The sequence below is a fragment of the Ambystoma mexicanum genome, chromosome 1q (genome assembly GCF_040938575.1).
Source record: "Ambystoma mexicanum isolate Mex_15411 chromosome 1q, UKY_AmexF1_1, whole genome shotgun sequence".
Lineage (NCBI taxonomy): Eukaryota > Metazoa > Chordata > Amphibia > Caudata > Ambystomatidae > Ambystoma > Ambystoma mexicanum.
In genome coordinates, this window is record NC_090922.1 from 475,633,636 (window position 1) to 475,647,766 (window position 14,131).

A 14,131-nucleotide genomic window follows, 5' to 3' on the forward strand; every position below is an offset into this window, starting at 1 on the left:
GGGTAAAAAAAAAAAAAAAAAAAATTCGACCATTTGGCATTCGACCAAATGGTGTCGACCAATTGTCCTGTCGACCAAATGTTTTCGACCATTTGACTGGTAACCCTTGGAAGGATGTAAAGGCTGAGTTGACCCTTCCGGGATTCGAACCTGCCACAGCAGGCTGCACACAGATATCAGGGGCAAGTGCTTAGCTAGAACAGATGCTTTGCAGAAACTCTTAGCGACTCTTTAGCAGCCATCCTGTTCTCTCACTCCTTCCTCACAATGCTAGGAAACTTCAATATCTGGTTCCACGTCCCATATAAGCCCATGACACAATCCCTTCTGGACAACCTTGATACCTTTGGTGAAAGTGCGTTTTATAAATATGATTAACATAACATAACAATACTTCTCGTGTTTGGTGCAAGGGCTGTGTTACTTAATTGTTTGACTTGTGTGTGCGAACTGAACTATGGTTGTGTGCAGCTCTCACCAGCAGAGACCATTAAAAGCTTTTGCTATTCAGGGCCCTTTAAAGTTAGTAGGCAGAGAGAAAAAGCACTCTCATTTTGTAGCTTTTGAAACAGAATCGCAACTTGGGAGCATTATGCTTCGTTACTAAACTACATTTCCCGGGGCACCTTGGGCACTATTTACAGACACGTCAGGCACTTCAGCGCAGGTTCTTCTGTTCCAAGCCGGTCTTCGTCTGGTCATCGACGGGCTCGGTGGGGAGGTTTACTCAGTAAGCCTATTGATTTCCCCTACCCTTGCAGATTTGAGCTTCACTGGATCATGGGGTTTCTTAGGAGCGAACCCCTATCAGTTGCAGCCCTTCGGCTTAACAGGTTGGCGCTCATTGATAGGCTCAATTGCACTCAACTGGACAGTCCCCCTTGCCTTCAACACTAGAGGGGGGAGAACTGCTGTCTAGACCACCAACCTCAGTTAATACTCCAGAGGAGGCTGGCCTCCCTCCTTGTCCGTCATAAAGGATTCCCCCGTGACCACCTCTCTAACTGCAATTCCTCCCCACCTTTTAGAGCCCCCACCTATCGAGAACTCTGGTCCCTCTGAAATTACATCATCTCTTTGTTAATCTCTGTGAGTTAAAATCTACTTGACCTGAAGAAAAAAGGAGCCCACTTAAAAACGCTCTTATAAATACCCGATCCGTGGTTAAACATGCTCAGGATCTGCATGACCTCGTCCAGAGCCATAATCTTGATGTTCTCTGTATCACGGAAACTTGGATCCGTGTTACAAGTGGTCCATCCATTTCCATGGCCTCCCCTCCATGCTGTTCCTTTTTTAGTGCAAACCATATTGAGGTCTGTAGGGGTGGTGTGGCCATAATTGCCAAAACGGAATTAGGGCTGTTCCCAGCCACAATTTCATGTACAGGCTGTGAAATGTTACACCTTAAGATGACCCCCGCACCTCATAACTGTGTCAACATAATTTTAATCTACCGTCCACCACTCTCTATGCCAGATTTCAATGAAGACATCCTCACACTCTTAAATAATCTTATTACTTCAAACTCTGACACACTTTTTCTAGGCGTCCTGAATTGCTGGAAAAGTGATTACAACGATAAGAAAGCGTTAGACCTATAATCTGCCCTATTAAACAGCAAACATGAAGTCATCACTTCTGACTCAACCATGGCTAACCAAGATACACTCGACTGGATCATTGTCAGAAAGCTTAAATCCGACAATGGGCCTCATTAGGACCCAGGCGGTAAGGGGTTTACGGCGGCGTAAACAGCGCCGACCCTTACCGCCTGATTCCGAGGTCCCTTAGCGCCATGGCGGATTTAACACCTGCTTTTAGCAGGTGTTAAAATCCATGGCGCTAAGGGACCATGTTGTTAATTACGCCACCGTAATTTACGGTGGCGTAATTAACGCCTTCCCCACTCCCATTATGCCCTATGGGGCAAAAATGGGAATGGGGAAGGGTAAATGGGGATTGGGGACTTACCGCCCCGCCAACCTCGGAATGGGGCGGTAAGTCCGCCAACCACCATGGCGTAAACGTAGTTTACGCCATGGTGGTAAAGGTACGACCCAGGCGGTAACTTACCGCCTGGGTCGTAATGAGGCCCAATGTATCCACTACTCCATGTATACGGTCTGATCACTTAATTATTAGCTTTTCTATTCAACTTCCGGAACCCCCTGTCCGGGCCTAAAAACATCATGAAGCCAGTCACAGGTCGGAACTTTAAAAAGGTGCACCCTCTTGACATTCAACTCTGTTTAGAGTCTATTATGTACAACTCCTCCTTCACCGATCAAGTGGACAAAACTAGTGTCCTCATTTACTGAGTCTTTCTAAAATGCGAGACCTTACAGCTCCTATCAAGACGAAACTAGTTAGAGACAACCGAAGACATCAATAGTGGTTTACCCCCGAGTTATGGAACAAGAAAAAGAAAAAACGAATCCTGGAACTTCGTTGGATAAAAAACCCTTCAGTGGCCTCCAGGTCTGAGTGGAAACAACTGGATAACTTATTTAAAACCCCTAATTTTAGACACAAAGAAAAATGTCTTCAATACCCAAATACAGCAGTCCTCCAATTCCACTGCTAGACCTTTTGAAATTCTGAAGTCCCTGGAAAAACCCAAAGCTTCTGAGTGTCGCTTTACACCCTCTAACCTAGACTGTGTTCGGACGGCAGACGCTTTTAGAGAGATAGCTTCTCCATCACACAGATTTCCTTTCAGGACATGGCAACAATGCTTTCTTCTATGCATGCAACATCCTGTCATTACAACTTACTACCTTCCAAACTTATACTGGAGCATAAGGATTTATCCTGCCCGTTTTTTACTCAGTTTGCAAATGCCTCATTTAGGGATAGCCAGTACCTTCGGAATTTAAGTAAGTGACTATTACCCCTATTTCAAAAAAAGTGAACCTGGATTCCACGGACCCTAGTAACCTACGTGCGATTACTAACAGCCAATTTCTTTTGAACATTGTGGACAAGTTTGCAACCTCACAGTTGCAAGCCTTTACGAACTTATCACAATCTCCACAGGCGACAATCTGGCTTCCGTCCATCTTTCAGTAAAGAGATTGTCTTAGTGGATCTTCAATCCCATCTTCTGAAAATCATGGCTAAAGGGAAAGCAGGGATGTTGATACTCTGTCCACAGCTTTCAACCTTATCGACCACGAACCTCTCCTACTGTGTCTCAGAAACCAAAGCCAATGTTCCAAGGATGCAGGGGATGGGGTTCAGTCCTTTCTTGCTAACTGGGAGTCAAATATTGTATGGAGTTCAGCATTCTCCCCTGCCTCAACCATTACTTGTGGTGTTCCTCAGGGCGCCCCCATCTCGCCCCTGCTAGTCAATCTCTATCTTCGATCTGTTCGCACACTTTTGGAGGAAATGGGAGTATTTTTTACAAATTATGCTGACGATACTCAGCTAGTCATCGAACTGTGGGTGGACCACACTCAGGACACCATTACCCTTAATAACATCTATGATAACAATGAGTGCTGGATGTCCAATAATTGGCTCTGTTTAAATGGCAGAAAAACGGAACTCCTGTTTTTTGGCTCCCCTGAGGCCCATGCTAAACTCAGCCCTCCTATGACAACTTTCAGTTACAAGATGATACAATTGTGACCCACAAGAAGGTAAAGTCCAAAGCGGTTTCATTAGAGCCTCCCTTTACTCAAATGCCAAAATTCACTACCTCTGCCGGAATTGTTATTACTTTCTAAGGCTTCTCCGTAGCATTGGTCCCTACCTCAGTGATAAGAATTCAGCGACAATAGCTCGGGCCACTATGTTAACTAGATTGGATTATTGCAACATCATGTTATGTGGGGCCTCCAATCTAACATCCATGCCTGTCAAGTTATCCAGAATGAGGCTGTTCGTGCAATTCAAAATGTTTCAAGAAAATCCCACATCTCCAAATTTAGGAGGGAACTTCACTGGCTCCCCATGCAGGAACGCATTCTTTTCAAAATTGGTGCCCTGGTACACCTTTGCCTTTAGAGCCAATCTCCAGAATATTTGAAAGCCCTGGTACCACTCTACAAACCTAGCTAGTAGTCTTGGGAGATCTTTTCCAGTCATAGCAGCGTCCTTCTGGAACGCTTTGCCACCCTCTATTAGAATCATGCCCAACATGAAGTCTTCAATCTCTATGATTCAGGAAAACCTTGAAAACGCATCTTTTCAGGTGATTTTCCTGGACATTGATACTCTATCCGTGATATTAGACTCTTTCTGATACTTGCACTGTCTCGTCCTTTTGTTGTCCTTACATGTTCTTGTGGCGCCCTGATGCCTGCGGGCTGCGGCACATTATAAGTACATAAATAAAAAAATGTAAAACTGGAAACGCTACATTTAACACAACTAGTATCAGGACCTACCCACTCTGCAGGCCACACCCTAGATGCAATCTTCAGCTCTCCAGAACTCATCACACCTCGTCCCCCTCACTCACTAGTCTCAACTATCTTCTTCACTCTCTCGGATGTAGACCCTCACTCCACCCTGGCAGCCTCAGGGCCACCTACACACTCCCCATCTATGGAAGAAAGTCAAAGCAATTCCTGGCCTAGCAGATTCCCTACTTGCCTCCCTGACCCCCATCCCACTGTAGTTGGGTCACATCTCCATCTGCCACTTTGATCTATGATTCTGAAAGCTCTCAGACCACTCACTCCACTCAGATCCTTCTCTGACAGACATGGCTCCTCCACCAGATGGTTCACCTCAGCTCTCAAATCCCAGAACCACATCTTAGAAGGCGAGAAGATCTATTTCCGCAGAATAGAATAGCCCATGCCTAGCAGCTCAGAGTTTACTGGGCAGAAATACGCAAGGCCAAAAATCCTATTTCTGGAATAGAATCACCAATGCTCCAAACACCTGTAGGGGGCTCCACAGGCTTATCTCCTATTTCAATGCCCCAGTATGCACCACCTCCTTCCCCTTCCGCACCCAAACACCCTGTGACTCCTTCTCAGACCACTTCCACAACGCAGCCCTGGAAAGAAACATTGTCATTGTCACTAAAAAAGCATCACTCACGCCCCACTCCCTTGCATCCACAACCAGGGTTTCAGATATGCTCTCCACCCACCCGCTCTTCTCTTCCTTCTCCCATCCTGAATTTCCAAAGCTATTATCTCACCGCCACCCCTCAGGATCCTGTGGAGATCCCTGTCCTACCCTTCTAAACGAAATCCTATCTTCGACCTGTGCCGGCGACATCAAAAGATCTATTATTAACTCATCTCTCACCTTGGGCACCCGTCCTGGCAGAATTCAAGACCTTGTACATCAAATCTATGCTAAAAAAGCCCTCCCTCGACTCACCCACTACAGACCGATCTCAAACAATGGATTCATAGCTAAACTAATCTACCAAACCGCATTCTCCCATATATGCCTTTTCACAGAATCCAACCATTTCCTCAACCCCACCCAATCCGGCTTCAAACCCCCTAAGAGGAATATAATTGTGCTTAGTCTCCATCTTGGTTGATCTTAAAAGACATTCAGACTTGTAAGGTTTCACCACACTAATTGTACTCGACCGCTCGGCAGCCTTCAACACCATTGACCATCAGACCCTCATGGACAGATTCCACTCTCACTGCATCAGGGATGCAGCTCTAAAATGCATACCCAACGGATCACAAATACTACACATTCCTCTATTCTCCTGGACTCTCCACCCTGTTGCCCACGGAGTGCCAATGGGCGCCTCTCTCTTCCCACTGCACTTTAGCCGCTACCTGAGACCCCTACTTGCACCCATCCGTTCCCATGGCCTATCTTGCTACAACTACGCAGACAACACCCAAATCGTCTTCAAGATCCCAAAGGGCCCTTCCTCCACCTCCCCCGATCTCGCATCATGCCTCGCAGAAATTGACCACTGGAAGACTGCTAACAACTTCCTTTTCAACCTGTGAAAAACTGAGATCATGATCTGTGGGAGGATTGTCCTCTTCCCACAATCCACCACAGGGCCGCCCTTACTGCCCACCCCTTTCACCTTCAACACAGTAAACAAGCTTGGATGTACTATGGACTCAGACCTGACACTATCACATCACATCAACTCAGTGACACAAATCTGCTACCTACACATACACATTCTCTGACACATCTTCCCTGACGTGACCTTCCCACAGATAGTCGCTGCAATCGTTCCCATCCTCCTCTCACACTTAGACTATGCTAACACCCTATACCTGGAGGCCTCACATCACAACTTAGAAAACTCCAACTTCTACCAAACACTACAGTACGGCTCCTTCTTGCCCTAGGCCCTAGAGAGCACATCACACCCACCCTCCATGTCCTTCACTGGCTGCCGATCAGGCGACAATCCACATTCAAGGCAATGTGCATCACCCACCAAGCACTCCACAACACAGGACCAGAATATCTGCACCACAAACACACACCCTACAGGTCCACCAGAAACCTGAGATCAGGCACAGCTCTTCTTCTTGTCATCTCAGTCACTAAATCGATCAGAACAGGGGGCTCCTCTTTCTCAGTCCAACCTCCCACTACCTGGAACTCGATTCCATTTACCATCCGCCTCATAGAGGATCACCTTGCTTTCTGCAAGGCTCTCAAGACCTGGGACTTCCCTTCCGCATCATGACTGACCTAGTCCGACTCCAGGGTGGACTATCATCCCCAGACCAGAAGGCAGTGGCACCTTATGAGTCACCAATGAGACAACAAGGTGGTACCCGGTCCTCATGGAAAGGATTCCAGTCAGGCCTTATAATATGCTCTGCAAGACCTCATGGTAACTAGATATCAGCCTTCATTCACCGATAAATCTAGCACTCCATCACAATGGAACAAAGCTGTATCCCTCCCAGGGCTAAGCCACCCACCTGCATACATCTGCAACAATCATCACTCGACTTGACAACACAGATCACCACTGCCAATAGAATGCAGCTGAATCCCACAAAGAAAATTTGGTCCAGCAATGCACATAATTAGTCTCGTTTACTCTCATACTCCGCTAATAGTCTGTCACAGCACCCATGCACTATTTGGATTTCCATGGGCTGCTATCAGGGACTTAGCCACCCCTTAGCTACTTTTGTGCTGGCTATGAATGCACACACACATTTTAGAATCCTCCTTCACATCTCCCATATCGGACCTCGGTCGTCCGAAGGGAGTTCATCTCACAGCACTTCGAGGCAGCCGGCACTATACAAATGCCATATAACATAAAATAATATATGGTTAGTAGTCGACCCATTGGCTGCGTACATTCCAACATGTTCCATATCATCATGACAAGTCCTTCCAGGCTTCATTTTGTCATTTGCATTCTGGGCCTTGTAGTTTTGCATTTCCCATTAGTCACACATAACTGCAAAACTCATAACTCAAACACATCAACAGGGGTTGATCATCATTTAATAACACGGGCACGTTGACAATTATGTAGCTCGAATATCAATGTTTGGCATGTAACAGCCACGGGACACTGGGCCCCTGTGAAGTCTTCAAGCTCATGCAAGACACAGAGGCTGCTTCTTCAGGGAGGTGGTTCTGCGTCAGCCCATGGTTTACTACAGATGGTAGATAGGTAGGTGGGGGAAAGCACTGAATACAGAGGACAGACAGCAAGCATTCTTCACCGAGGAATGAAAGCCCCACATTGCCTTGCTGCCAAACACAGACCACAGGGACAAAGCACTTGACCAACACCCCACAACCTGACACACATGCCACTCACCCCTTCACATATGCCAAGACAGGCTATAACACACCTTCTGTCTTCAATCAGCAAAGAAGGGACAGTACACAGACATAGAAAGGAGGGTGGACAAGCAGGAGCAAACACAAGGGTGATGCATCACACAAGGATGGAAGGATCACACAGGAGTGGCAACATAAAGGATGGAATCACACATGGAGCACAAGAAATACACACAGGATAGGGGGGAGGAAACCACAAGACAGTGGCAAGAGAGATCCCATTCCATCCTCAGAGAAACCATCCATTAAATGCAGATGAAAATGGCACAAGAGAACCAAACCAGAGTGCAGAGGAAAGTTCACCAGGAAACCAGCACTACAATGCAGGTGGCATGGAGTTATTTGAGCCTCACAAGTGGATTTGCAGTTACATTTCAAACAGAATTCTTTATAAACTCTATTGAAAGGCTGTAGCTGTGGAATTTTGTTACAGGTAACAGCACGTATGAGAACCCTGTGACAAATGTGCATATGAAAAAGAGATCTGAAATATGAACACCTGTAAAAATTGAAAAACAAGAAAAAGGGGGTGTGGAGGCACCCAAGACCAGAAGGAACTGGCATGAGTCTGGAGAGCTGCAATACCTGCAATGCAGACAGAAGTGTCGTAGGCGTTGCACATCTGCTAGGGGGAACCTGATGGGAACCAAAATTCCTCTTGGCATAGTGATGTCAAATGAATGGGAACACCGATGAACTGTTAGCAATAGGATGCTAAGAGCAGGAAATGCTGATGAACTGCCAGTAGCCAGAGCGAAAACAGCGTGAAGCAATACGCCAATGGCGCGTGAGTGCATGATAACTATGAAGTCACTTCCCACCATTGAAAGGAAGCTTCAGGTGCGCTTTCATTGGCTTTAGCAGAACAGCTGAGAAGAGCAGGAGTGACGTCCTTCTGCGCCCCGTCCTCCTTGCCAGGTGACAGCTGCTAGTGACCGGTGGCCAGTGGTTGAAAGCTGATTGAGGTCCCGGAAGTCAAGCCATTCAGAAATTGCCGAATTACACTTGAAACTGCGCATCTGTTGGAAAGTAGTAGGCGGGCCCAAACCTACTATTGGGGGCTATTCTGGGGTAACCATGGTGACAAGGGCTGCCAAGCATATGTTAAGCTCGAATCAGGGAATGAGGAAATGGTTGCCCTTTGTAGCTCTCACTTGCTTGGCCCCCCCACCCCCTCGTGGGCACGTGGGATAGATGTACTTCGTCTACGGTCTGCCCCCTCACACTGTCTTCTCTTTTTCCTGGTTGCAGATTCATGTGCATGGGCCCTTTCACCAGCTCTCTGCCACTTGCAATAATGAAGTCTGGAGGTGCATCTAAGACACTGTTGTGGCTTCTTCAGGTAGGTAGGGTTTACACCAGACCCAGGCATTTAACAAGAGATGCCAGTTCACCAAAATGCCAGGGGTAGCGTGAGTGACACCACACGGCCCTTGACCTCATGATGTCATTTGACCCCGACCCCACGTGATATCTCAGGAATTGATGGCACACAGCCTTTCACCCCTTTACAAAACAGGAAGTGGCTACACATTGCATTGTTCCTCAGTACACTAAGAAAAATATGGTTACGATATCACTCTAATATGATATACATTTCATACAAGAATAGATCACCATATGCAGTGTTAATATCAGTGTGTATAGGCCTATTTTACCAAATTACTGTGAATGTAAGCAGACGTGCAAGGCCAAATGATACCATGCAATGGGAAGAAAATACATGTGGCTGTTGCATGAAATGAAAGAAGGTGTGTCAACGAATTCAATCCTTAGAAACTGAGCCAGAGCCAAGGAAATCTACAGTAATCCGCTGTCGGGATATGCAAATTAAAAAAAACCAGATTGTAGCAGGTTATATATATTTGCAGGTTTTGGACGTTTTTTGAAGCATGTTCATTTGTTAGACAGTTTTCACATATTGAGTGTGGCAAGGAACACAGAGAAAGAGACCCTCATTTGTTTCCTCCAAGGCCTGCCACACGCCCCCATTCCTCACTAGCAGTTGTGTGTGGTCCATGGTGGCTGCACGAATATGTGCTGTGTTCCCATATAAGAACATGCTCATGCTGGCTTTAATGCCAGTAATGACACTATAAGAAAACATGTCCAAGCTGGCTGGCCAGTATGCCAGTAGCCCCACATAACATACTCCTGTTGGCTTTGCCATTAAAAATGCTGCAATGCCATAAGGAAGAAGGCACTTTAAGCACAGAGAATGGGAACCACAGCCTGGAGACAAGCACGTCAAGCTCAGGGGGCAGTACAGGCATCAACCCACACAAGAAACATAGCCTGAAGAGTGGCGCCTCAAGACACAGTGAGTCCACAGTCCGTAGGTGAACTCTTCCAGAATAGGGCCCATATACAGCCTCGCACAGGCACTTTAGGTCGCACGAGACGCACATCTATTAGGATGACACTTCAAACACACAAGACAGGAGAATTTCTAGAATTCTGGTAGGGTCTGACTCGGTGCAAGCTGTCAACACAGGACTCAGACCCTCAAGCAATGGGCCAGGCTGCACCTTCACCATGTAATCAGCCATGACAGCTGTGCAGCTATAACAAACATTCACAAGCCAAAACTCTTAACTTTGTCAATGCTTTCAATAAAATTGCATGATTTCAGTGCAAGGAACATATTTGAGGAGACACATACTGCTTGTAAATTAAGGGCTAAATGCACGCGTGCTATTCATTCTTATTACATCAGTAGTGAATTTATAGTTGAAATTGAGCCAATAACTCTTAGCAGGCTGCTTCGATATAACACTTGCAGGCCAAACTCTGATGTTACTGCTTGACAGAGCTACCTTAAGGAGATCCTAGTAGATTGTGTTTTGGGTGGGGAAGGGCTGGTAGTGGGTGGGAATGGCCATAGAGATTAGCATGGCGAGGAGAAGTCAATGGGTGGAAAAATAACTTTACAACACCCACAAGCTATATGTCTTTCATCATTCCCATCCCCATTTTAGCTGTACTCCAGTGCAATTGACGAATTAAATTCACATGCTGGCTGAGCTCAAAGAAAAATCACAATGCCTGTCTTAACAAAACATGTCAGCATTGTCTTGTAGAACATGCTCTAGTGCTGAAAGTGGTCAACAACTAATATGGGGCGGGAGAACGAATGGCACATACAGCTACTATGTGGTAAGAGCGATTTTGAGCATTACCGTAGGGCAGGGTAAGACCAGGAAAGGCTTCCTTCATTCCATCCAGAAGGCTACACAACCCAGTTTCTCAACCAATTGACATCCTGCCCCTGTAAATGTGCAATGCACCAAACATTACGTTTGGGACAAGCAGAAAATATGGGTGCAAAATATCGACTGCAGAGAATACATGTGAAAAACACTTTCTATGCTCTGTCCCACACCAGCTATACAGCATATATATACTTATTTAGAAGTAATATGCACAAGCACTATGCACTTTACACATTGCCTGAATAAGAAGTGTACACAACTAGAAAGACGTAAATAAGTCCAGTTTAAATTTAATAATTAACTAGTATCTACATGCTATAATCTAAGAAATAATTCCTTTATAAATAGATTAGAGGCAGTTGCAAAACCGTAAATGACTTCATCTGTTATTTTACTTTTACCCATATGTAACTAAATACGTGAGGAATGAAACTAACAATTTTATCTTTCCTTAAATGCACTAAGCACTTTATATAATTTTTATAAAAACAACTTGGTAGTTCCTCTGCTACATTTATATATTCCAGTAAATACAGGAAATATAAGGAAGACTGTGTAAATACGAAACACACACACACACACACAAGGTGATTTGAATCAATGGTGAAATGTATATAAAACCTATTACAAAATGGCCGAATCCGTTCACCAAAGGACGCTATAGAACCTATTGAGGGTAAAAAGTGAAAACGGACAAACCAAACTCACGATACCATAGAGTGTTGCATGTATGTATTTAATGGCGGTTTTTAAGTGTTGTTCATTTGTACGTGATCAAGCAGCAGGAGCGTTGCGAAACGCGTTGTCCCGTGGTTAATCTATCTTGTAGATGCCTAATAAAACTGGATATTTGAAATACACCTGGCGTTGTATGATGGGCTGATTTATGAAAACTGAAACTGGCGTAAGACCGCAATTTGGAGAGTGCTGTCCCCCTGTTGAAGAAGTGGAATTACTTCTTCCTTTTGTTGAAATATATATATATATATATATATATATATATATATATATATATATATATATATATATATATATATATACAAGCGTTTGCCCTTTTATTGAGGAACAAGCCACCATGTAAGGACATGAAAAGTGTGGCAATGAAATACCATTGGGTAAAAGGTCCAGGCCAGGTGATTCCCTGCTTTTAAGCATGCGTGAGAGGCAAGGAGGGTGCAAGAATGAGGCAGTGGGAGGGATGGAAGGAGTGGGAGAAGGATAGGGGGAAATGGGGAAGAGGGGGAGAGGTGGTGGGAGAGGAAGCTGAAAGTTACGTTCAGATGCCGACAATAAGGGCATTATACTACTAAACTCTCTTTCAGGGGTTCAAACCTCTAACATGTTAATTGATGAAGTTTCTAAAAAACATTGAGAAACAGCCTCGAGAGAAAGAGTCTGGAGTGAGTGAAGGTAGGTCAGTCTGTAACAAACATAATAAATCACGCGTGAACATTTGGATTCAGAAGCTGTGATGTGAAATGCTAAGGCAATTCTACTTGTGCTTTATACATTAGATGTTTCTAAATGGGTCTAGAATGTTGATCCCTCAGGGTTGCATATTCTAAAGCCCCAGCAGAGCCCTCAGAACCCAATCAGCATCCATGTGCCCACTCCATCTGTGAGCAGAGAGCACACTGGTGGTCAGGGCAGCGGGCCCAGTGCTGAGACATTCAGGGCAGCGGCTGAGCCCGGCACCTTCCTTCCAGGGTTTGTGGATGGAAGCTAGAGGCAGGCACCCAACTGATCATCAGCATTCGGCTGAAGCCAACTCACAAAGGTGAGGTGAGTAGTAGGGGGTCTTGCAGGTCTCTGCACCTAGCAGTGGTCTCTGTAGGACCCCCCCACCTGCTAGCAGGGCCTCCTGCAGAACCCAGCACCAGGTAGCACTAGTCCCAGAAGGTCCCAGAAGGTCCCATGCACTGAGACGTACGACCTACTCAGGCGTCTTTCTGGTGAGGGGCTTGGATTTCAAAATGAAATCATTTCTTTTTGAAGTCACTGCACTGATTTCAAAAATAAATGATTTCCATTTCGAAAAACCGAAACGGAAATAATTTCTTTTTGAAGTCAGAGTGATATCAAAATAAATTATTTCTTTTTGAAATCCGAGCCCCCTCAACTCCAGGGGTCGCAAAGGCAGGACCAGGGGTTACTTGGGGGGTGCCAAGGGTTGCACGTGCGACCCCTTACGACCCTCAAAGGAAGTCCCTGCATTTTACAGGGGTAAGTAGGTGGGGGAGACACTGGATTCAGACCCGAAGCAATAGGCCTCCTGCACTCAGCATGGACAACCCTACAGGCGCTGGACAATCACTCCACAGCACTCCCACCCCCCCCACACGCATCACTCACCCAATATTCCATGCAGCACAAACAGAGTGGAAGAACAGGATATAGCACACTCCCTGAGGTCAAGGTGTTTGCGGTGCAGGCAAACACAGTCATAATACTCCAGCAAAACGAATGCGTCACAGAGACACTAACCAGGGACCTGGCATTGAACAGACAGGGTGCTTGTGGCAGGATGTCAGGACAGACACAATCCACTCGTTCACTGACACATGCATTGGTGCAGGGCACTTACCCAGTGCGTTGTTCTCCAGGCCTCTGATACATCGACGGACATCCGGTGCACACGTATGAGCAGTGCCGGAGCAGGTGCTACCGATGCCTGCGCACTGCTCACACTGCAAGGAATTCACTAGAAAGAAAAAGAAAACAAATTCTCAATCGAAAACGCATAACTGTGTGCGTATGCACACTCTTGCTGCTAATCCTTGCATCCAAAAGAGGAAGCTGTTCCAACTTCTCACTGACATTTATTTGAAAGTTCTGCACTTCTGACAAAGCAAAACAATCATTTACAAAACCAATATTTTGGGATTTTCTGTAGACAGTGTATGGTCATTTGCCAGGCTTTCGACAACTTTAATTTGTTGGCATCATGGGGCCAGATAATAACATTATTTTGGAAGGTACTCATACCAGTAGCCTGGAATCACATTTGTTTGCCAAGAAAGCTGCGTCAAAGACATGCAATCAAGGATTGTGGAAGGCAAGTGAGTTGCAATCACATAACGCTATGTGTGTGTGTGAGCCCACCTCAGCAGGAATTTAGCAAGGTTCCACTCTGAACG

The 14,131-nt window shown here is 45.7% G+C and overlaps 1 protein-coding gene across 1 annotated transcript in view; it reads right to left on the bottom strand.

Moving 5' to 3' along the window:
• LOC138521536 (phospholipase A2 inhibitor gamma subunit B-like) overlaps positions 1-14,131 on the bottom strand; it is a 130,375-nt gene that overhangs the window by 77,932 nt on the left and 38,312 nt on the right. Inside the window, exon 2 of the mRNA XM_069634448.1 lies at positions 13,579-13,695. Coding sequence (XP_069490549.1) covers positions 13,579-13,695 — 117 coding nt within the window. The remainder of the gene's footprint in view (positions 1-13,578; positions 13,696-14,131) is intronic.